The sequence below is a fragment of the Pezoporus flaviventris genome, unplaced genomic scaffold, assembly GCF_033815535.1.
Source record: "Pezoporus flaviventris isolate CSIRO_AGI_PZ_B2104156 unplaced genomic scaffold, CSIRO_AGI_Pfla_v1 ptg000219l, whole genome shotgun sequence".
NCBI classification, from domain to species: Eukaryota; Metazoa; Chordata; class Aves; order Psittaciformes; family Psittacidae; genus Pezoporus; species Pezoporus flaviventris.
In genome coordinates this window covers 371,042-397,080 of record NW_026892767.1, presented here as the reverse complement: position 1 = coordinate 397,080, position 26,039 = coordinate 371,042, and the positions used below count along the sequence as shown (strand labels likewise).

Genomic DNA, 26,039 nt, shown 5'->3' with positions numbered 1-26,039 from the left:
TCTACTATCAGCAAGTTTGCTGATGACACTAAGCTGGGAGGAGTGGCTGATACGCCAGAAGGCTGTGCTGCCATCCAGCGAGACCTGGACAGGCTGGAGAGTTGGGCAGGGAATAACTTGATGAAATATAACAAGGGAAAGTGTAGAGTCCTGTATCTGGGCAGGAACAACCCCAGGTTCCAGTATAGGTTGGGAAATGACCTGTTAGAGAGCAGTGTAGGGGAGAGGGACCTGGGTGTCATAGTGGACGACAGGATGACCATGAGCCAGCACTGTGCCCTTGTGGCCAAGAAGGCCAATGGCATCCTGGGGTGTATTAGAAGGGGGGTGGTTAGTAGGTCGAGAGATGTTCTCCTTCCCCTCTACTCTGCCCTGGTGAGACCGCATCTGGAATATTGTGTCCAGTTCTGGGCCCCTCAGTTCAAGAAGGACAGGGACCTGCTGGAGAGAGTCCAGTGCAGGGCAACGAAGATGATTAAGGGAGTGGAGCATCTCCCTTATGAGGAAAGACTGAGGGAGCTGGGTCTCTATAGTTTGGAGAAGAGGAGACTGAGGGGTGACCTTATTAGTGTCTATAAATATATAAAGGGGGAGTGTCACGAGGATGGAGCCAGGCTCTACTCAGTGGCAAACAATGATAGGACAAGGGGTAATGGGTACAAACTGGAACACAAGAGGTTCCACTTAAACTTGAGAAGAAACTTCTTCTCAGTGAGGGTGACGGAACACTGGAACAGGCTGCCCAGGGAGGTTGTGGAGTCTCCTTCCCTGGAGACATTCAAAACCTGCCTGGACACATTCCTGTGTAACATTATCTAGGTGTTCCTGCTCCGGCAGGGGGATTGGACTAGATGATCTTTTGAGGTCCCTTCCAATCTCTAGCATACTGTGATACTGTGACAACTGCTTTGATATTCACCACATTATATCAGATCCATCAAACTTTCCTTAGTATATCAACAAAACTATCCTTCTGTGAAATGTTACAATGTATAAACAGCTCTGTCTTCTGAGAAGTATCAGTAAAACATCTGACTTGTCTGAACCAGTATCATTTTATAAAAGAAATCCTATTATTCTATATAAATGCAGTGAACATCTCAAGTGTTAAGCAAATCTAAACCAAAAGCAGATTATACCAAATGTTCAGAAAACAGGACAGGATATTCTGCCTACTACACATTCCTAAATAAAATGCATAGCCTAACTTCTAACACAACAGGTATATCTCGGAGCTCTGGAATACCAAAACAACTTTATGAATAAGAACATTATCATATCTTCCATTTGCTCTTCTGGTGGTGAGTGACTTTTAGAGAATTAGACTCCATTACTACAATTTTTAATCAGCAAACACGAATTGCTAGTGAGCCAATAACTGAATGATAACAATGTAAAACAAACAAAACCCAACCCTTATTTTTTATGCAAGAGCAGGGCCTAAGACTATAAACAATGACCAATTTATGGAGAGTACAAATAACTGTTAAAGGCTCAACAGATTCTGATTGGTGGGGATACCTGCATTAGCATTTTAGTTCAGAATGTGCTCTTGAAGCAAAACTCCCACTTATCATGCTCTCATTCATTACATGGAAGAGTGTAGGAGAGAAAACAATTTTTTTTTGGACTGAACGAGTGTCGTGGTTTAAGCCCAGCTGGTAACTCAGAGACACACAGCCTCTCTCTCATTCCCCCCCTTCTTCTTGGAGGGATTCTCCTGGAGGGATGGGGAAGAAGGGGGGGCAGTGAGCGAGAGGCTGCATGGTTCTGAGTTACCAGCTGGGCTTAAACCATGACAGTTCTTTTTTAACTACTACAGCTGAACCCAGGACAACTACTCCAAATGATATTCTCCAGAAATATCTAATGGAAATGGAAACTAACGGAAGTTCAGTCCATAGGACCGGATTAGAGCTTGTCCAAGGTAAAATCCCTAAAGTGCAGGTAATGTACATACTGGTTTCTCAGCACCAACTATTTCCCTTACAGATCTGTTACTGTTGCAGGGTAATATTTGCAGGGTAAACATAGCCACCATCTGTGGTATGCTTGCTTTCTATTAGAGAAGGATGATATCATTAAACATGACAAAACAAAAAAATACTTTCAAAATTATATTTACCAACAAAAAGTCTCACCTGTGCTTGTTCTGGAGTTTCTCCTGCAAAGTAAAAGATGTAATGCTCTTCACTGAAGTGCTGAACTACTATCTGAAAACAGTTTGGCCTTAAAAACAAACAAAAAAAAATGTAGGGAAAACCCCAACAAGAAAAGTTTCTACATGCTTCAAAATTGCATTTTGGTTTGAATGAATTATGTAATTTCAAGAAAATTGCACTGCAGTTCAACTAATTTCCTTAAGAATATTTAAGAAACTTGAAACAGCTTGTATTGAATACGCATGTATACTGACATATAGTTGAGGCAAAATACACCTAATAACATTAAAAGACTTGTTAATGAGGACTATTCCTCAGAAACATTTTAGATGATGCACAGGTTCAGCATTAGTTCAGAACCACTTATTGATGCATTATGGATTTGTTGTTTTAGGAGTTCAGGAAACTATATTAACATAAGGAATTCCTTACTGGGGCAATGCCAACCTCATGAAGTTCAACATAGCGAAGTGCAAGGTCCTACACCTGGGCTGGGGCAATCCCAGGCACAACTACAGGTTGGGCAGAGAAGTGATTCAGAGCAGCCATGCGGAGAAGGACTGGGGGTGTTGATTGATGAGAAACTTAACATGAGCTGTCTCCAGTGTGCGCTTGAAACCCAGAAAGCCAATCATATCCTGGGCTGCATCAAAAGAAACTTGACAATCAGGTCAAAGGAGGCGATTCTGCCCATCTACTCTACTCTTGTGAGACCCCACTTGGAGTACTGTGTGCAGTTCTGGTGTCCTCAACATAAAAAGGATATGGAACTGTTGGAACAAGTCCAGAGGAGGGCCACGAGGATGATCAGGGGACAGGAGCACCTCCCGTATGAAGATAGGCTGAGAAAGTTGGGGCTGTTCAGCCTGGAGAAGAGAAGGCTGCGTGGAGACCTCATAGCAGCCTTCCAGTATCTGAAGGGGGCCTACAGGGATGCTGGAGAGAGACTCTTCACCATTGATTGTAGTGATAGGACAAGGGGTAACTAGTTCAAATTTAAATGGGAAGTTTAGATAGGATATAAGCAAGAAGTTCTTTATTGTGAGGGTGGTGAGGCACTGGAACAGGTTGCCCAAGGAAGTGGGAAATGCTCCATCCCTGGCGGTGTTCAAGGCCAAGTTGGACAGAGACTTGGACGACATGGTCTAGTGTGAGGCATCCCTGCCCATAGCAAGGGGTTGGAATTAGATGACCTTAAGGTCCTCTCAAACCTTAACCATTTTATGATTCCATGTTTCCATGATTCCATTATCTGAATGATTTCCACAGCTGTCACCACCAATCAAACGTGTATTGGATCCCATACTAATCATTCAATATGTGTGATATAAACTTCTAAACCTTTAAATGCAATTATAACATCTTTATCATTTTATATATCTATACTAATTTGTCAGGAAGTGTTAAAAATATTTTGTACTGCTACATTACAAGCTAAAGTGCACACTTGATTCATGGCCTTCCACATTACCTTCCAGGGAATTTAGCTCTCCGAAACAGAGTTACATGAAGTATCTTACTTCACTTGCAAATGGTGTTTCAGTTTTCCTTTCTCCCCCTCCATTTCTTAGGGAAATACTGGTGTGGCATTTTGTGGCCATGCCCACAGGAGTATGGGGGAGGGGGGGAAGAAGTAGACAGGTCAGGGGCTACTTAAATCATTGTTGCCAGAGACATGTGAAGCTACAGCCCTCACTGTTCTGAGTAGAGGGGAAAAGTAGTTTTTGCCACCTACTTAAAATATAAGAAGAGGAATTTTGTCTCCATTACAGTTCTTCACCAACAGCTTTCCCAAGCAGGTGTAAATATGCATTATCATTCTACCCACATTTTTAGTGTTACTTATTACCCAACTACATTTGAAAACACAGTACAGAGTTTCTTAGAAGCTGCTTAACAGACAGTCACCATTAACCAAGAATGTTCCTTGTTTACAGTTTACACGAAAGCTTCCTGCATAATTGCCAACTTACATGAGGAACATTTCAGTAATTGTTATTTTTTTAATGGTACTCTCATATCTATGGCTCCTCCTTGCAATAGTTGAGTAAATTTTTCAAAATTATTAAGTGCATAAAAATTAGATTTTGCAAGAACACCAGATCTTTGCATCTTAAGGAATGCCACTAATTCTAAACACCTATCTTCACATTATGTCTGTGAAAAGACTTAAAGTTGATTAATTACTTTTTATATATATTAAGATGCATGGAATAACCAGAGCATCTGTTTAATGAGTTTTTCTCTCTGTTATTAAAAAATAATAGGATTTGTAGAAGTAAATGCATTGTTTTCCTCTATAGCACACAGGAATGCACTTTTTTTTTTTGTAATTAACAATTTAAAAAAATAAAATATGTGACATGCTTCATCTTAGTTACCGATGATATGGAAAGTGTTTTGATTCCTGTTTGACCAACTAATCTCCTATGACAAGTTGATCAACCTGGTTGATGAGGCAAAGGCTGTAGACATTGTCTATCTGGACTTCAGTAAAGCATTTAACACTATCTCCCACAGCATTCCCCTGGAGAAAATGGCTGCTCAGGCCTGGATAGGTAGATTCTTCGCTGGGCTTGAAACTGGTTGGCTGGCCAAGCCCAAAGAGTGGAGGTAAATGGTATCACATCTAGTTGGCAACCCGTCACTAGTGGTGTCCCCCAGGGCTTGTTATTAGGGCCAGTGTTATTTAATATCTTTATTAATGATCTGGATGAGGGGATTAAGTGCACCCTCAGTAAATTTGCAGGCAACACCAAGTTGGGAAAGAATCTTGATTTGCTGGAGAGAAGGAAAGCTCTGTAAAAGAATCTGGACAGGCTGGATCGATGGGCTGTGACCAATGGTATGAGGTTCAACAAGGCTAAGAGAGCTGGGTCCTGCACTTGGGCCACAAAAACCCCATGCAACGCTACAGAACTGGGGAGAATTTGCTGGAAAGATGCCCAGTGGAAAATGACCTGGGGGTGCTGAATGGCTGAATGGCTGAATATGATCCAGCTTGTGCCCAGGTAGCCAAGAAGACCAATGGCAACCTGGCCTGTATCAGAAATAGTTTTGCCAGCAGGACTAGGGCACTCAGCACTGGTGAGGCCACACCTCGAATCCTGTGTTGACTTCTGGGCCCCTCACTACAAGAAAGACATTTGAGTTGCTGGAGCGGGTCCAGAAAAGGGCAACAAAGCTGGTGAAGGGCCTAGAGCACAAGTCTTATGAGGAATGGCTGAGGGAACTGGGGTTGTTTAGTCTGGAGAAGTGAAGCTCAGGGGGTACCTTATCACTCTCTACAACTTCCTTGAAAGGAGGATGGAGAGAGGAGGTGGCTGGTCTCTTCTCCCAAGTAATAAGTGATAGGACAAGAGGTAAAGGACTCAAGCTGCACCAGGGGAGGTTTAGACAGGATATTATGAAAAATTTCTTCACAGAGATTAATCAGTTATTGGAACAGGCTTCCCAGGGAAGTGGTGGAAGCACCGTCCCTGTAAGTGTTCAAAACCCATGTAGATGATGCCCTTAGTGATATGGTTTAGTGGTGGACTCGGCAGTCCTGGGTAAAGGTTGGACATGATAATCTTACAGGTCTTTTCCAACCTAGCTGATTCTATGATTCCATGATAATATTTTTAATGTCTGTAATATGAAATGTGGAACAATTAATACACAATATTGAAAAATGGCAATGCAAAAGGCCAAATCATTATCACATTATATTACATGAGAAAATCTTAAGACTAAGTTCTAAAATGTCTTACTAGAAGTTGTTTATGAATTGTTGTTAGCAATCAAGTTGCCATGGCTTAACAAGTTACCATTAATCAGTTAAGTATGTCCACATATGCTCTTGCAATCCACACCAACTATGGAATAAAATGCAGTATGAAATGAGTCACAGTGCTTTCATTTCACAATCAGCAAAACCTAAAAAAACCCCACATGATGACAGTGACCAGGACTCAGGTGTCAAAAAGCAATTTATTGTACCAGGCCAACTTGTTCATTAGTGACATATTGTCTGTATCTTGTATATGCCTCAAACTAGTAGTTAACCATCCTGCTGCATGTACAAGAATTAAAAAACAAGAGTCCTACCTGCCAAATAAACTGTCATGTACTCCATAGACTGAACACACACTAAGGTCTATTAATCCTTTAGGCTTTGTGGCTCGTTTTTCACTTTCAAAATAAATAAGTTGGGCATCATTTCCCTCCAATATAAAATACAAGTTTTTCCATCTCTTTCCTTTACCTGTAAAGAAAGGAAGTAAGAAGTTACAATATTGTTTTGAAGAAAATGCAAATTTTGTAAATGGAGAAAAAAGGTTAGTGAGGTTTTTGCCAAAATACAAACAGAATGATGTACAGTTAATCATGCTTAAGCAATAACATCAGTTACACATACTCATTTTTTTGTAGCACACAGTTAAAACTAGACTCTTCATAGATTCAAGTACAATTTTAAATGGTGCTCTAAACATTTTCATTAATCTCAGCAGGATTATGCAAGTGCATATGAGATCCGTTCATATCAGTGGGAAGACCGTCTATACAGTTTGCAAATAATGTGTGATGCCCTAAGTGATCCAATTTATTATGGTTATTTAAATTAAGAAATAGATTTCCTTTGACATGAGAAAATTATTCATAAACTCTAATCATAAACTCTGATCAGCATAAAAGATTACATCACAATATCTTAAATCACAAAGACTGAAGAGTAGAAATGGGAATACAATACATACAAACATGGATCAAACCCATGCCTCAAACACACCTATATCAAAAAATTTGACCAGTTCCACATGTTTCAGGAAAAAAAATAATAAAAAATGAATAACCAGAGATTTATATGTCAAGTTTTGTTAAAAGACACGTTAGATGTATTTGTAAAAATATGGATTTAGCCACTGACTAAACCAAAAATAAATCATGCATTGTTTAATGTCCTCTGAATTGCAACTGATAAGGAACTTTCTGCAACTAATTCTTACATAAACCAAAGTACCTTTTAGAAAAACATTCAGCTTTAATTTTTTACTTGATCATCACAGATCCACCACAGCACTTCATAAATAATCACTAGCACTCACAGTTTTGGAAAACTGACATCCAGTTATTATACTCCACTAGATGGAAGAGTGATTTTATTAAATTTCTGTTCTATATGCAGGTATGTGCATCTCTCCACACCTACTCAGTACTCCTGCTTGCACATTTAAGGTATCTCATTATCTCTTTTAGGGATAACTTAAAGTTCATTCCTACCACATCCCTCTACACCTCTCAGAATTAGCAGTCTCAAGAGAAGAGATGCATTCCTTGCTTTATTCAAAGGTTCTAGTTTTTATTGCATTCGAATGAGTCTTCTAAATTTGGCCATATTTAAATGCTTACCTTCTGTGTCAGTGACACTAGATAATGGTCTGTGGTGAAACACACAAAAATAGAAAAGTATTGTTTGGCACAGGTTGTGGGAATATAACCTTGAAAATAGGGGAGTTAACACCACTGTTAGCAAAAGGCAGTCTTATACCAGTTGCAAGACACATGAGATAATGATCCGTGGTGGTTCCTCCCTGAAAATCCCCCAAAAGTCCTGAAGTCCCCTTTGGAAATCCCTGAAAAGACCTGTGAGATAGTAACTGCACAATTGTGGCAAAAAGCTGTAACTGGACACTCCTTCCGATGTAGGCTGGCCCCCTACGTCGGAATGAGTGTGCATTTTTGCTAGGATAAAAAGCCCGAGCCTCATGCAGTGCGAGGAGGCAGACCTTCATACCACCCAGGTCAACACTGCCTCCGTGGGGACGCCCACTAACATTGAGCCTGTCACCTCGCACTGCGATGATGTCTCTCGAAGCAGATTTCCTGATCATAATCACATGGTCTTTGGGGTTGGTAAGATAACCAAACATCAGAAATATCCTTTACTGTATTCTTTGCTATCTCAGCATTTTCCTTTCCATAGTCTTCTTGTATAAATAAACTAGCTGTTTTTCCTCATTGTGTTGCGTTATTCTCAACCCGAAATCCCCCAGTTCTGGAACACCTTCTTTCTCACTTTTGCTTGCTATCCAGACAATGATCTGGTAACTTATTGTTTTAGCTACTGTCTTTGTCATATGCAGAAACTTTAATACTTTTGGTTTTGTTTATTTTTTTTATGTCAACTTTTAGAAAAACTAAAATAATGATACTTGGAAAGGGACTAGCTTCCTTGGCACTTCAAAATCCTGGTAATCTTCCAGTGATATATTGAAATGAGTCAAGCAGCTTTGAATCTAATTATTCTATGCTATGTTGACTGTGTAAGCATTAGAATCTTAAAAAAGTCTCCATGTACCTTGTACACCAGAATATACATTTTAAATTAAACTTGGAGTAATGTGTACAGTTCTGGTGTCCTCAACATAGAAAGGACATGGAACTGTTGGAACAAGTCCAAAGGAGGGCCACGAGGATGGTAAGGGGACTGGAGCACCTCCCGTATGAAGATAGGCTGAGAAAGTTGGGGCTGTTCAGCCTGGAGAAGAGAAGGCTGCGTGGAGACCTCATAGCAGCCTTCCGGTATCTGAAGGGGGGCCTGTAGGGATGCTGGAGAGAGACTCTTCACCATTGATTGTAGTGATAGGACAAGGGGTAACTAGTTCAAATTTAAATGGGAAGTTTAGATTGGATATAAGCAGAAGTTCTTTATTGTGAGGGTGGTGAGGCACTGGAACAGGTTGCCCAAGGAAGTGGGAAATGCTCCATCCCTGGCAATGTTCAAGGCCAGGTTGGACAGAGCCTTGGGTGACATAGTTTAGTGTGAGGTGTCCCTGCCCATGGCAGGGGGGTTGGAACCAGCTGATCTTAAGGTCCTTTCCAACCCTAACTCTTCTATGATTCTATTATTCTATATTTTCTAAGTTGGAATAACAAAATTAAACCAGCTCTGGTCTCCAGTGAATGTACTGATTTACATTAATCTAGCTCTCTTTAACCCATGTGATCAGCTTAAATTTAAACAAGGTGTGCATTAAATATGAATGCATTTTATCAAAATGTACTTAATTTAATGAGTCTAAACATTTCCTTTGATAAAAGGAGCTTAATTTTTTGTCATGCTTTCTGTCTGTTTTTTTTGCAAAAACTGCCAATCCACATTTTTATATTGCATGTCATTTTATGTATTATGTCTTTCTATCTATGTACTTCTTCAGGAAAAAGAAACTTTCATACAGGCTTTCTACCACCATTTGCTCACTTCAATTTTGCCTCCACTAGTACCAGTACTACACAAAATATGCATCAATAGCTCCATTTTTTTAGAGAGAAACTTTTCATAGAATCAAACGGAACTCACTTTTTTTTAGAAGATATCCTTTCTTGACAATATTTTTATAAAAAGCATCCTTTGTTTTGTGACGAATTGTATTGTAGATTTCTTTTCCATCCACTGTATCATTAAGCACTTGTTCTTGATACTGGGAAAAAAGGAAGAAACCAACATTTTTTTAAGTTCAGAAACTGCCATGAAACAATTGCACAATATGAAGCTGCAACTGAAATTTTATTAAGTGCTAACAGTTATTTATTATTATTCTCTTCTGTGTCTTAACAAACTAATATAATTTAATACAATACCTTTGCCCAAAATATAATATAACTTTAATGTGGAATGATTTGGCCAGAATTATGAGAAGAAAAATAAGGCATAAATACAGACCAACTTTCACTAAGTAACATGTGTATTTATTTTTTTAACTCTAAATAGAAAGCAGCATCTTTCATGGTGATTTATATGAAATTTACACAATGCTATTTAGCTTCTAATTGTCTTCTACCAATACTTTTGGGACTGAGTAATTAAGGATAAACTGTGAATCAACAAGAATGATGCAGTTCAAAATTAAAACTGAATGATTAACACACAAAATTACACAATCCGTCACTAATCTTATTAGCACTCATGTCCTAAATGAGTATCATTCTAACAAAAAACAGTAGGAGAAAGTAGAAACAGGAAATAGAAAAAGGATAAATTCACATAGAAAACTATGATCTGGAAATGTAAATACCAAGCTAGAACAGCCAAAAGGCAAGACAAGTTTGACCTTAAAAAGTCAGATGATTGGAAAAAAAAATCTTTAGCCATAAGAAACAATGAAAAGCAAGTCTGTCAAGCAGCAAGAACAGTATTGAGAAGTGATATATGCACTGGCTCCATAAAAAACACTCTGCATTACTCCCTTCGCCCCCATATGTCTAAAATTATGGTTTTGAACAACATGACAAAGGCAAGATGACAGGATCATAGAATCATAGAATAGTTAGGGTTGGAAAGGACCTTAAGATCATCAAGTTCCAATGCCCCTGCTATGGGCAGGGACACCTCACACTAAACCATGTCACCCAAGGCCTCGTCCAACCTGGCCTTGAACACTGCCAGGGATGGAGCATTCACAACTTCCCTGGGCAACCCATTCCAGTGCCTCAACACCCTTACAGTAAAGAAATTCCTCCTTATATCCAATCTAAACTTCCCCTGTTTAAGTTTTAACCCGCAACCCCTTGTCCTATCACTACAGTCCCTAATGACGAGTTCCTCTCCAGCATCCTTCTAGGCCGCCTTCAGATACTGGAAGGCTGCTATGAGGTCTCCATGCAGCCTTCTCTTCTCCAGGCTGAACAGCCCTAACTTTCTCAGCCTATCTTCATATGGGAGGTGCTCCTGTCCCCTGATCATCCTGGTGGCCCTCCTCTGGACTTGTTCCAACAGTTCCATATCCTTTTTATGTTGAGGACACCAGAACTGTACACAATACTTCAAGTGGGGTCTCACAAGAGCAATTTAGATGGGCAGGATCACCTCCCTCGACCTGCTGGTCATGCTCCTTTTGATGCAGCCCAGGATACAGTTGGCTTTCTGGGCTGCAAGCGCACACTGCCCGCTCATGTTCATTTCCTCATCGATCAACACCCCCATGTCCTTCTCCGCAGGGCTGCTCTGAATCTCTTCTCTGCCCTACCTGTAGCTGTGCCTGGGATTGCTCCAACACAGATGTCATAGGTGCTCCAGGATATGCTCCAGCATGTCCAGGATACATGCTCTTTGGGAAGGAGAGGCAGGGGAGACAAAGAGGAAGTGTCACCCTAATTGCAGGGTACCAGGTGGAGGGCAGAGCTCCACCTGGGGATGAATGAAGATCCAACAGAGAGATTACAGGTCAGGATTAAAGGGAAAGAAGGGACAGGGAATATGACAGTGGGGGTCTGCTACAGTCCACCTGACCAGGAAGACCAAGTGGAGGGGGCCCTCTGCAGAAGGATAGGTGCAGCACTGCATTCATAAGCCCTGGTCCTCAGGGGGGACTTCAACCACTCTGATATCTGTTGCAGGGACAATACAGCACGGCATAAGCAATCCAGGAGGCTCCTGGAAAATGTAGATGATAACTTCCTTCTCTAAATAAACCAATGAGGAGAGGGGCTGTTGGACCTTGTTCTCACCAAAAGGGTGGGACTGGTGGGGAATGTGAAGCTTGAGGGCAGCCTTGGCTGTAGTGACCACAAAATGGTAGAGTTTGAGATCCTTAGGGCGGCAAGCTCGCTACTCTGGACTTCAGAAGAACCAAGACATTATTCATCATATTTGAGAAGTCGTGGCAATCTGGTGAAGTTCCTGCTGACTGGAAAAGGGGAAATATAACCCCCATTTCTAAAAAAGGAAATAAGACAGACCCAGGGAACTACATACTTGTCTGTCTCACCTCAGTGCCTGGCAAGGTCATGGAGCAGATCCTCCTGGAAACTTTGCTAAGACATGTGGACAATAAGGGGGTGATTGGTGACAGCCAACGTGGCATCACTAAGGGAAATCGTGCATGACAAATTTGGTGGCCTTCTACGACAGGGCTATGGAATTGGTGGATAAGGGACCAGCAACTGACATCATCTACATGGACTTGCGCAAGGCCTTTGACACTGTCCCACATGACATCCTTGTCTCTAAACTGAAGAAACATGGATTTAAAGGATGGACCACTCAGTGGATAAGGAATTGTCTGAATGGCCACACTCAAAGAGTTGTCGTTAATGGCTCAATGTCCATGTGGAGACCTGAAACCAAATTTCTAACCATCAAAACAGGAAAGTTTGAGAATAGATAGGGAACAAAGTATAGAAGTACTTTAGAATTAGCTATAACTTTATGAAAAACTAAACAATGTGATTTATTATCAGTGATCTCTTAGAATGAATTTACGCTACAGGGCAACAATGTTCCAGAACACACCCTGTAATCCCAGCCCCCTGATCATCTCTGAAGCTTTTCTGTGCATGTAGGTTTCATCTGGGGGAGAAAAGATACCAGACACAGAAGAATGGAGGGCAGCCTATTTCCCCCAACCCCAACATAGTATTAAGGCACAGCACTGGTTCAAACAGGGACCAGAGCCGGGGGCACAAGACAGAGCATTTACACCCCAGAGCACAAACAAAGCTTACCATATGTTCTGTTTACTACAAGCCAACCTTAGATAAGTGAATGCATATGAGGATAAAATGAAAGAAACACAGAAACTGAAAACAAAAATTCAGGATGGGATTACGCATTTAACTATCATGCATACCTCAACTGCAGTCCTCAAATATTTATAAAATAGAAAATGAATTAACTCTATCATCAATAACAAGTCCTCAGAGATAAAATTTTACCTGCATTGGAACAGGATCTTTAAGGTAATATCCTTCAACAATCTGGTCTTTTCTATAATGTTCAATGATCTCAGCAATACTGTTCAAATAAAAAAAAAAAAAAAGATTTAAAATGTTAAATCAGTTAGTTTCTCCTCTGTATGAGAATTTGGTTTTCTATTCAATCATACTACATTTCCTCAGAAATTTATAATAAAAGTCAAGTGTTAAACATCATAACCTTTAGAGTGATGACAATTTACTAATACATTGAAATCAAGAAAATTTGCAGAACTGTACTCATGATGTATTAATTCTAAACTACACAGAAAATTTTCAGACAGTTGTTCAAAATTACTGTATTGGGTCTGGCTGGGATGGAGTTGATTTTCCTCATAGCAGCCCTCATAGTGCTGTGCCCTGTATTTGTAGCTAGAACGTGCTGATAACAAACCAGTTGTGGCTACTGCTGAGTAGTGTTCACACAGCATCAAGGCTGTCTCTCCAACCCTACTCCTCAAAGGCCAGCAAGCTGGGGGTGGGAAAGAGGTTGGGAAGGGACATAGCCAGGACAGCTGACCCAAACTGACCAAAGGGGTATTCCATACCATATGATGTCTGCTCAGCAATAAAAGTTAAGAGAAATGAGGAGATGGGGCATTCGTTATTAAGGTGTTTGTCTTCGAAAGCAACTGCTATGCTTACTGAGGCCCTACTTCCCAGGAAGTGGCTGGACATCACCTACTGATGGGAAATAGAGAATAAATCTTGTTTTCCTTTGCTTCCACATGCAGCCTCTGCTTTTCTTTAATAAGCTGCCTTTTTCTTGACCCACGAGTTAATCTTATTTTCTCCCCCTGTCCCACTGAGAAGGGGGATTGAGAGAGGGAATTGGTGGGCACCTGGCAGCCAGACAAGGTCAACCCACAACAATGCCCCATGAGTACGCTTTATTTTCTACATTCAAGTAACACATGTGCATTTCTCAGCTCTCTAGCAAAACTGCTATTCTATTAATAATAATTTTCAAAGTCCTAGAGAAATGAGGGAAGAGGAATGGGAGATACTTCAAATTGTATAAAGGAATTTTTTTGAAAGAAGACAGTAGTGGGAAATAAAAAAGTTTTTCAACATGGATTATGCAGGTTATACTTCAAAATCACTGAGCTATCCTGTTTATTTAGCTCCCCAGTCAGTAACGCTCTTCTACAGGGAAGAATTACCAGAATCAGGTTTAAATTGTATTTTGAAGGACTGGGAGAGAAGTAGTGACAGATGCAAGTTAAAATACAATTGCTCTTATTTTTGCAGTAATTGAAAGTTATGTTGTAATAAAGAGAAACAACATTAACATACAGATGAATGAGCAGAGAGCAGAGTAGAGGGACAAGGATACCTCCTTCGACCTGCTGGTCACACTTCTTTTGATGCAGCCCAGGATACGGTTGGCTTTCTGGGCTGCGAGCACACACTGCCGGCTCATGTTCAGCTTCTCATAGACCAACACACCCAAGTTCTCCACAGGTGCTCTCGAACCAGTCTCCACCCTGCCTGTGTTTCTGCTTGGGATTGCCCCAACCCAGGTACAGGATCTTGCACTTGGCTTAGTTGAACTTCATAAGGTTGGCATTGGCCCACCTCTCAAGAGTGTCCAGATCCCTCTGGATGGCATCCCTTCCCTCCAGCATATCAACTGAACCACATAACTTAGTGTCTTCAGCAAACTTGCTGAGGGTGCACTCCATCCCACTGTCCATGCTGCCAGAAAAAATGCTGAACAAGATTGGTCCCAATATTGATCCCTGAGGAATGCCAATCATCTCAGATCTCCATCTGGACATTGAGCCATTGACCGCAACTCTTTGAGTTTGGCCATTCAGACAATTCTTTATCCACTGTGTGGCCCATCCTTCAAATCCATGCTTCTTCAGTTTAGACATAAGTATGTCATGTGGGAAACTTTCAAAAGCCTTGCACAAGTCCAGGTAGATGATGTCAGTCGCCAGCCCCTTATCCACCAATGCAGCAGCCCTATCATAGAAGACCACCAAATTCATCAGGTACGATTTCCCTTAGTGATGCCACATTGGCTGTCACTACCCCCATACCATCCACGTGTCTTAGCAAAGTTTCCAGGAGGATCTGCTCCATGACTTTGCCAGGCACTGAGGCAAGACTGACCAGTCTGTACTTCCCTGGGTCTGCCTTATTTCCTTTTTTAAAATTGGGTGTTATATTTCCACTTTTTCAGTCAGCAGGAAATTCACGGGACTGCCACAGCTTCTCAATTATGATGGATAATATCTTGGCAAATTCCCTCAGGACCCACTAATGCATCAAGTCCCATGGACTTGTGCATCTACAAGTTCCTTAGATGTTCTTGAACCTGATCTACAGCAGGCGGTTTTTCATTCCCCCAGTCCCTGCTATGGCCTTCTGTGACTTGGGCAGTGTGGCTGGAGGTCTTGCCAGTGAAGATGGAAGCAAACAAGTCATTGAGTACCTCAGCCTTCTCCATGTCCTGGGAGACCAGGTCTCCCATTTCCTTCCAGAGAGGGCCCACATTTTCCCTCGTCTCCCTGGGCAATGGCTCTGGCCACACTTAATTCTGTCAGGGCTTTAGCTTTCCTAACCTGATCCATGGCTGTTCTATTTCTCTAAATTCCTCCCAGGCTACCTGTCTCTGCTTTCACCCTCTGTAGTCCTCCTTTTTGTGCTGGAGTCTGTTCAGGAGCTCTTTGTTCAACCATGTAGGCCTCCTGGCATTCTTGCCTGACTTCCTCTTTCTTGGGATGCATTGTGCCTGAGCTTGCAGGAGGGGATCCTTGAATATTAACCAGCTTTCTAGGTCCACTCTCCTGAAGTTCAGGGTAGTGAGACTGCTGCGCACCCTCCTTGCTGCCCTAAGGATCTCAAACTCACCCGTTTTGTGGTTACTACAGCCAAGGCTGCCCTCAAGCTTAACATTCTCCACCGGCCCCTCCTTTTTTTGAAGAACAAGGTCCAGCATAGCCCTGCTCCTAGTTGGTTACTGTATTGCTTGAAGAAGGAAGTTATTATCAACATATTCCAGGAACCACCTGGATTGCTTGTGTTCTCCTGTGTGGACTCTCCATCAGATATCAGGGTGGTTGAAGTCACAATGAGGACAAGGGTTTGTGAATGCAAGGCTGCACCTATCTGCCTACAGAGGGTGGGGTTCTGTTACAGGCCATATGATCAGGGGGACTCTGTGGATGAAGCTCTCTATAGACAGATAGGAGCAGCCTCACGCTTGCAGGCCCTTGTCCTCATGGGGGACTTTAACCACCCTGATATCTGTTGGAGGGACAGTACCGCCCGGCAGAAGCAATCCAGGAGGTTCCTCGATTGTGTGGAAGACAACATCCTTTTGCAAGTGATAAAAGAACCAACAAGGAGAGGTGCCATGCTTGACCTCGTGCTCACCAACAGGGAGGGGAAGGTGGGGAATGTGACCCTCTAAGGCAGCTTTGGCTGCAGTGATGATGAGATGGTGGACTTCGAGATCCTTAGGGCAGTGAGAAGGGCACGCAGCAAGCTTGCCGTCTTGGACTTCAAGAGATCAGACTTTGGCCTCTTCAGGAACCTGCTCAGTAAGGTTCCAGGGAATAAAGCCCTAGAGGTAAGGAGAGGCCAAGACTGCTGGCTGATATTCAATGATCAGCTCCTCCAAGCTCAGGAGTGCTGCATCCAAAAAAGAAGAAAAAGGGGCAGGAAGGCCAGGAGGCCTACAGGAAACGCTGCTATAGGTATGTCACAAACAAAAGACAGACTAGGGATAATGTGGGCCCTCTCCAGAAGCAATCGGGAGAACTGGCTACCCTGGATTTGGAGAAGGCTGAGGTTCTTAATGATTTCCTTTCCTCCGCTTTCACTGACAAGTGCTCAGACCACACCGCCCAAGTCTTGGAAGGCAGATTCAGGGACTGTGAGAATGAAGAGCTTAGGCCCACTGTAGGAGAGGATCAGGTTTGAGATCATCTTAGGAAGCTGAATGTGCACAAGTCCATAGGCCCTGATGAAATCCATCCGCGGGTCCTGAAGGAGCTGGCAAATGAAGTTGCTAAGCCTCTGGCCATCATATCTGAAAAATCATAGCAGTCAGGTGAACTTCCCAACAACTGGAAAAAGGGAAATATAAACCCTATTTTCAAGAAGGGGAAAATAGAAGACCCAGAGAACTACAGACCAGTCAGTCTCACCTCTGTGCCTGGCAAAATCTTGGAGCAGGTTCTCCTGGAAAGCATGTTAAGGCACATGAAAAACGACAAGCTGGTTGGTGACAGCCAGCATGGCTTCACTAAAAGGGGAAATCCTTCCTGACCAATTTGGTGGCCTTCTATGATGGGGCTACAGAACTGATGGATTGGGGCAAAGCAGTTGACGTCATCTACCTGGACTTATGCAAAGCATTCAACACTGTCCTGAGTGACATCCTTGTCTACACTGGTGTCGTGGTTTAAACCCAGTCAGGTAACTTGTTCACTCACTCCCAGTGAGTGGTGCCGAGCTGACAACAATCGAGGTCCATCTCCCCCCCACTGGGGCTCTCCCCTTCCCCACTCCCGGAGGAACGGGCAGGAGGATCGAAAGAGTGCAACTCCTACGGGTTGAGACAAGAACAGTCCAGCAACCAATGTACAACACAAATCACCACCGCTACTATCAACTACAACAATGATAAGGGAAAATAACAAGGGAAGAGAATACGATACCACTGGCCAAGAAAACGAGTTCCACCCGGAAGCCCGTGTCCTTCCAGGTAACTCCCAGTTACCCCCCACCCCAGCCATGACGTGCTGTGGTACGGAATACCTCCCTGGCTAGCCCGGGTCAGGCGCCCCATCTCTGCTTCCTCACAGCTTCCCCTCCTCCCTGGCAGAGCATGAGCCTCACAAAGTCCTTGGTCAGGGTAAACATCACTTAGCAACAACTGAAAACATCGGCTTCACCAACACTGTTCTCAGGCTGGAAGTCAAAACACAGCACTGCACCAGCTAACACAAAGGAAAAAAAACATGACTGCTACTGCTGAACCCAGGACAACTGGAGAGACATAAATTTGATGGATGGACCACCTGGTGGATCAATTTACTAATGGAGATGAGTAACGAGTGGTGTCCCTCAGGGGTTGGCACTGGGACCAATCTTGTTCAACATATTTTTCGGTAATGTGGACAGTGGGATTGCATGTGATCTCAGCAAGTTTGCTGAAGACACTAAGCTGTGCAGTTTGGTTGATATGCTGGAGGGAAGGGATGCCATCCAGAGGGACATTGACACACTTAAGAGGTGGGCCAATGAAGTTCAAAAATGCAAAGTGCAAGGTCCTACACCTGGGTCAGGGCAATCCCAGGCACAGATACAGGTTGAATGGAGAAGTGGTTCAGAGTAGTCCTGCAAAGGACTTGGGGGTGCTGCTTGATGAGAAACTTAACATTTACCAGCAGTGTGTGCTGGCAGCCCAGAAAGCCAACTGTATATTGCACTGTATCAAAGAAATGTTTCCTTACTATTTTTCAGGCTCTTTTTTTTTCTTTTTTAAAGAAAATCTTGGTCTGTAATTTATGTGACTAACTGCAATCAATACACTGCAAACAAATAACAGATTGGTTTTATTTTATACATTTTTTAATCCCACTTAAAATCACTAAAAGAGAAGAATATTAAGAGAAACAACACTATTACAAAGGATGACTTTTTCTAAAGTTCCAGTCTACTACTAGTACTGCATTCAAAACAGAAACCTTCAAATCATTTAAAGAAATAGCTTATTAAAAAAATCAATTAAAAAAGTTTAACAGATCCATTTAAACAAGCACCACTTCTTCAACCTCTACTTTTTCACCTTGAAGACATACTCCACATATTTAGGTAAGTTATAAAGAAGAAAAACAGGTGTTCCCTCTGCCCACTGTCCAGAGTTCAGCAGTAGCAGTCATTTTTCTCCTTCTTAGTAGCTGGTGCAGTGCTATGTTTTTGACTTTCAGCCTGGGAACAATGCTGTTAACACCAATGTTTTTAGCTGTTGCTAAGCAATGTTTACTCTGACCAAGGACTTCCTGAGTCTCCTGCTCTGCCAGGGAAGAGGGGAAGAAGAGCGGAAGCAGAGACAGGACAACTGACCCAAACTAGCCAAAGAGGGATTCCATACCACATCACGTCATGCCCAGTATATAAACTGGGGGCAATTAACTGGAAGGGCTAGATCGCTGCTCAGTCGGTCTGGGTATCAGTTGGCAGGTGGTGAGCGGTTGTATTCTCTTCCCTTGTTATTTCCCTTATCATTATTACTGTTGGTGGTAGCATCAGCAACTACACCAACACCAGTGACAAGTACAGCAGCTACACAAATTCTGACTGCAACAGACAGCGCAGCTACTCCAGCTCCAAGAACAGCAGCTACACCAACCCCAACAAGTACAGTAGCTCCTCAAACTCCAATTGTAACAGACAATGCAGCTACTTCAGCTCCAAGCACAGCAGCTAAACCAGCCCCAGTGATAAGTACATCAGCTACTCAAACTTTGAAAAAAACAGACAAGCTCAGCAGTGACCAGACGAGTTCCGTGGTGTCATCAGCAGGGAACAGTCCAACACTGCACACAGTCTCTCCTGCTCTGAAAGACTGTTACAAGAGATGGAGCCCAACATCATGGAACAGATGAACTCAACAGCTTTATAGGGATTGGTCCATGCACTAAGGAATGATATCTCTCTCTTTATGTGTGTGTGGATATGTGTGTATATATATATAAGACAAGAGTGATGGCATTTTGAAAAATGCGGGATCTGAGCATGATGTGAATGGTATGGAATAAGGGGTGGATATTGCCCTGATTTCAGCAGTAGCAGTCATTTTTCTCCTTCTTAGTAGCTGGTGCAGTACTGTGGTTTTGACTTGGCCTGGGAACAATGCTGATAACACACCAAGTAATGTTTACTCTGACCAAGGACTTTCTGAATCTCATGATCCGCCAGGGAGGAGGGGAAGTCGAGAGGAAGCAGAGACAGGACACCTGACACAAACTAGCCAAAGAGGTACTCCATACCACAGCACATCACGCCCAGGATGTAAATTGATAGTTACCTGGAAAGGTAAGTTCACTTCTCAGTTGGCCTGGGTATCAGCAGGTAGTGAGCAGTTGTATTCTCTTCCCTTGTTATTCCCCTTATCATTATTGTTATTGGTGGTAGCAGTAGTGGTTTTGTGTTATATCTTAGTTACTCGACTGTTCTTATCTCAACCCGTGGGAGTTACATTCTTTCAATTCTTCTCCCCATCTCTCTGGGAGCAGGGGGGGAAGGGGGGGCATGAGCAAGCGGCTGCATGGTTCTGGGTTGCCGGCTGGGCTTAAACCACAACACCCAAGAAATACTCATAGATCATTTCTTTATTTTGCATTAATTCATACTTCCTATGTTTTTGTTCTGGATTCAATGCCATTTGATGCTTTTCAGCCACATCTAATTGTTCCATAAAACAATTCACTTCAGTCTTCATATATTTAAAGACTTCCATCTTCTAGTGTCCATAACAAATAGACCAGTACAAGAATTAAAAAGCCCATCAAACATAATTCCTTTTTTCCTGTTTCTTATTTATTGCCTTCTGCAGTAGAACTTATAGTAAATATTTTGTGGCAGTTACCACGTTCATTTTGCATAATTATCTTGTATTATATACTGTTTGAACTTCCAAGAAGATTATCAACTTTCAGTAAATGCTAACTTGGACAGAATTTTTGCCTAAGAGTATATTAGAAATTCCCTGAAACGTTCAACTAAAACTAGATGTCTTTCAAAGCCAAGAAGCTCTCTTTCATTGAGCAGGATCTTTGGAAACAAATACCAAAATATTAAAAAAAAAACAAACCTCTAAAAGCATACTACCCTAACTTAGTGATGTTTAATCTTTTAATTTTGCTTTCCATGCAATGCCAAGGAAAGACTCTTCTCTAGGTAAATGTATTTTATATATACACACAAATGAATACAGCGGAAGGAAATTAATTTCCTGAAGTAATAACTTATTGCAGTAAGCTTCTGGAGTGATACTATCTAATGTTGCAAAGCCATTTGAGACTAATAAAACTTCTGCTAATTTGCTAATTAGTTTGACATCAGCTAGGGTGTGGGCTTTTAGCCTATCATCTTCCTAATAGCCATGTAACTAGATAATGGGCAAAAGGGGATTTACCTTCATCAAAAGCTGACACTGCAACTAGCTTGATTTTCATTAAGGATGTCTGGAGGCCAGACTGATTAATGTAGAAAGTACTCAAGCAGCCTGTGTGTGGGATATACATAAGTTAATAAGGTTCCAATTGCTTAGTCTCAAACCATCAGTCATTTGAAATCATATGAAGTCCACTGAACTTCTTAGGAGACACCTTGACATTTTCACAGACACCAGCTGCTGGACCTCTACTCACTCAGAAGCCAAGCTAGAAGTGAGAGATTCGCTGCTGGCATGATGCCCTGGATTTAGGTGAACAAATCTGGAAAATTTCTGATTATGTGACAGGCAATGGCCTCAATTAAAAAAGAAAGGTGAGTTTTCACTACTGAGAAGTCTTGATAATCTTATTCATAGAGCTGTCACTGATTCAAGGATGGAACTGTATTCATAGCTTCTCCCAGGAAAGTGGAAACATATCTTATTATTTCTTTTTGTACATATTACCATATTTTTATACCTGTGGCAAAACAAACCCATCCCAAATTTCATCACTCTAAATGAAGTGACCTGCACTTCTGACCAAAGCATCATTCACATGTTTTAAGGTGATTTAATGATGCTTTTCAACAATGAAGGCAATTTTTCCCTTTCTTGTCAATACCCATTTCTATTATTTATACTTTAAAATCCCTACTGAATGTCTCCAATAAAATGAACATTTTAATATACACAAAACTCCCTATTATAAATAGTAGCTTCCAAGAGAATGAAAAATTCTCCTAATTACATATCATAACCCAATTTATAGGGTGAAGAAAATCATTTACAGAAGGAAAAAAATACTTCAAAAGAAACATGTTACCCTTAAGCTTTTGAAGGCTTTTAGAAGGTGCTTAGTTACAACTAACTACTGGGCAAGTTAGTTAAAACTCAGCATATTCTTAAGAAATACTGAAATCTTATGATCATATTAGTAAGTTATCAGCAATATGTTATACAAATTCTTTACAGAAGTATAAAATGCACACAACTATTAAAACTTACCTATTGTAGTATCTGCCTCCTATCATAAACTGATTGCTTGATGTTGGACATATTTTAAAACGCTGAATATTTTCACAGGTCCGAAAATAAAGTGAATAATCACCAGGTGTATTATCTGAAGGCCTCACAAGAAAACTGCACACCTGACCAACTGAAAAGATATCATAATACAGTGTTATTCACTGTTACCTCTATGTCATTATTGAGCTCTTATCAAAGCTCTTTCTGTACAAATTAACAAGAATTGCACACTTAAAGGAAAGTCTGATTTAAGTTTCAACAGTGATCTCCATTCTTCACCCAAATAGGATGAAACAGTACTAAACTGCCAGTTAATGCAAAATCATTTGGCTGTAGCTGACAACCTATCCCTACTTTTGCCACCTCTTTACAAGAGCATATGGGGGGGTGTGTGTGTATAAGTTTGACAGTGTTTTAAAAAAAAATCCAAAACACTTTTGTTCTCATATTTAAGGTATGTTAGTTAAAAGTATGAGTCAGAAATCTTGATGTTTTCATTTTAAAAATTCTTTCTTCTGTGAGGAGCCTGAAAAGTTTATAATATATTCTTCTATAAGTACATAACAGTATTTTCTCCTCAGCATTTTGATGAAGCCCAAGATATTTTTAATTTATATTACTAAAATAAAAAATATTTAACTATTTCAATTAGAAATATTAAACTAACTGTACTTGAGAACATAAAAAAATACTCAGTGTTCAGCCATGAGGATTTTTTCCAATGTAGTAGCAACTACAGGTCTGATGTTCACATGTTTATACAGAAAAAACAGGGTTTGCTGCAGTCTGTTACAAACATGATTGCATTGTGTCATTCCACTATCACTGTGTTTCCATGTGAAATACAAGTACCTGTCATCAGCAAATTGTAAGCCTCTTGTTTGGAGATCTTCCCATGGAACCATCTTAAAGATAAAGAAGAAAAATTAGAAAGCAAGACTATTATTTCTCTTTTTTAGTTGTTGTGACATCTAAGATTCTGACACTTATGAACTAATATCTGGCACCTATGAATTAATCTTTATCAAATAAAAATCTAGCACATATAGATTATATAAGCAACCTTTATGTTACTCAGCAATTCTGTTTTTCTACCAACAGAATGAAAAAATAATATCTACATATATATATAAACTACCTCATTTCAATACAAGTGTCCAACACATAGTAGATGTTCAAATCCAAGTGTGTTTAGAGAAGAAAAGGCACTGTTTAAATGTTAGATAATTTGACAGGCAATCAGTCTCAGATAGCAATTTATTTGAAGTGCGAAATGCAAAGCCCAAAGAGATTAATGGAAACTAAATACTGTATGAAATAAATAAAATTTAATTTTGCTAGAAGCTAAGGAAATAAAACCTAGCTTTGTTAGACTACGAATTGCTTTAATCTCACACCTTGCACCTTCCAGAGTCTTGCATCAGAGCATCCTAAAAAAATACAGCAATCTGTCCAGTATTAACCTGATACCTATTATTACAGGAAAAAGCTTGACATTGTATGGCTATTCAGTTTACATGTGGCACATCACATGCTACATCTTAAGAGTTCATCCTGTCCTTCACAGGAAAGCTAGAAACACGGCCTTTGATTGCAGAGTGCGCACATAGACATTTAAGTGTGTAAAAAAAAGCCTCATCTATGCATCAAAAAAGAGCTCTAGTTCTAACTTGCTTTCTATATTACCTTACCCTCAGCAAGTTCGCTGATGATACTAAACTGGGAGGAGTGGCTGACACACCAGAAGGCTGTGCTGCCATTCATCGAGATCTGGACAGGCTGGAGAGTTGGGCGGGGAGAAACCTGATGAAATTCAACAAGAGCAAGTGTAGAGTCTTGCATCTGGGGAAGAACAACCCCATGTACCAGTACAGGTTGGGGGTTGACCTGCTGGACAGTAGCTAAGGGGAAAGGGACCTGGGAGTCCTGGTGGATAGGAGGATGACCATGAGCCAGCAATGTGCCCTTGTGGCCAAGAAGGCCAATGGCATCCTAGGGTGCATTAGAAAGGGTGTGGTTAGTAGGTCAAGAGAGGTTCTCCTCCCCCTCTACTCTGCCTTGCTGAGGCCACATCTGGATTATTGTGTCCAGTTCTGGGCCCCTCAGTTCAAGAAGGACAGGGAATTGCTTGAAAGAGTCCAGCACAGAGCCACAAAGATGATTAAGGGAGTGGAACATCTCCCCTATGAGGAGAGGCTGAGGGAGCTGGGTCTCTTTAGCTTGAAGAAGAGGAGTCTGAGGGGTGACCTCATCAATGTTTACAAATATGTAAAGGGTGAGTGTCAGGATGATGGAGCTAGGCTTTTTTCAGTGATGTCCAGTGATAGGACAAGGGGCAATGGGTGTAAACTGAAGCATAGGAGGTTCCATGTGAACATCAGGAAAAATTTCTTTACTGTAAGAGTGACAGAGCACTGGAACAGGTTGCCCAGGGGGGTTGTGGAGTCTCCTATGTTGGAGATATTCAAGGCCCACCTGGACAAGTTCCTGTGTGATGTACTCTAGGTTACCCTTCTCTTGCAGGGGGGTTGGACTAGATGATCTTTTGAGGTCCCTTCCAACCCTTGGGATTCTGTGATTCTGTGACAGTCTCTGGCTATTTGATATTCACAGAAATCCCTGACTCCCCTGGAATCCTCTGAGCAGCATGAGTAACTGGACTGAGTGTCAGAGCTCTAAGAATCCGCTATAAACTACTTCGTTTAAAAAAAAATAAAAATCCTGTATTTGAAGGCATCCCTACTACTGCTATGCTGCTATGCAAAAAAAAAACAAAAACAAAACCAAAAAAACAACCCAAAACCCCACAAACAAAGAAAAAAAGCAAAAAACCCCAAACAAACCGAACCCACAAACAAACAAAAAAACCAAACCACCACATCAACACAAGAAATGCCTTCTCCAATCATCCGTCCTTTGGAAACTGCAAACTGGGCAATAAATACAGGAAGCAGCAGCTGAGATTATAGCAAGCAAATGGAGGACAGATGAAGTTATCCAGCTACTAGAAATTTTCTGTAACTTTCATTTGTTACTCAACTACTGAAAACAGTATAACAATCAACAGTTTTGTGTAATATCAATTAATTGTTCATTGTAGATTGTATTAGGCTTCGGTTTGTTTTTTTTAATATTTAACAAGTTGGAATTCACTGCAAACAGATTCTTCTACAGCCTCCTGGTTTTTGCTTTAAGTGTTAGCACATAAGGCTAATATAGAGAAAGTGTTACTATTAGGCTATAATTCCTCTAATGCACTTAGAGTTGACCAGACCTCTAAGGCAAATCATATATGTATAAAAGCCCCCACAAATCAGAAAACACCACACCCTACATTGTACATATTCTAGGTAAAGTGATCACAGAGAGACTCATCCAAGATTTTATCACTGCAAAATCCATTAACATTAGATATAACTAATACAAGACTTCATGTCAATTAACTATGCATCTTCAACAGCTGGTATAGAAGAAAAGTCTTAAGATAAAAAACAAGTACACACAGCTTTGGTTCACCTTCCCAATCTCATTGCTAAAGTGTACAGTTATTTTATGATTTGCTTTTAATAACAACACAAAAATCCTTACATTTTGCCTTCATGTGGATCTTCTTCTCTTACCTAATAGGAGAATTAACATATTAAGGATATGACAACAGTATGCTTGAGTTTAGAAAAGTTAACTTCATAGATTAAGACCTTCTGTAGAAATAAACAGCATTAATAAGTCCAAGACATTTTTTAACTAGATGGCTTATTGCACATTTCACATAAAGAGTTTTTCAACTTCATTCACGAAGTGAAAATTCAGCCATAACACTTTATTTCAAAAGATTGTTTCTGTCACTCTTTAAGTCCTTCTTTACATGTGGTAACTTGAACTTCAACTTTACTGAACTCCAACCATTAATATAGAAAACAATAATATATATATCT

At 41.0% G+C, this 26,039-nt stretch overlaps 1 protein-coding gene across 1 annotated transcript in view; it reads right to left on the bottom strand.

The window, feature by feature from the left end:
• The window catches only part of LOC133262742 (ras GTPase-activating protein 1-like), a 124,475-nt gene that overhangs the window by 45,163 nt on the left and 53,273 nt on the right, over nt 1–26,039 (bottom strand). Inside the window, exons 6-12 of the mRNA XM_061442189.1 lie at nt 25,693–25,724; nt 22,957–23,009; nt 22,084–22,234; nt 12,858–12,936; nt 9,505–9,625; nt 6,252–6,408; nt 2,142–2,229 (exon numbers count right to left, since the gene is read on the bottom strand). Coding sequence (XP_061298173.1) covers nt 2,142–2,229; nt 6,252–6,408; nt 9,505–9,625; nt 12,858–12,936; nt 22,084–22,234; nt 22,957–23,009; nt 25,693–25,724 — 681 coding nt within the window. The remainder of the gene's footprint in view (nt 1–2,141; nt 2,230–6,251; nt 6,409–9,504; nt 9,626–12,857; nt 12,937–22,083; nt 22,235–22,956; nt 23,010–25,692; nt 25,725–26,039) is intronic.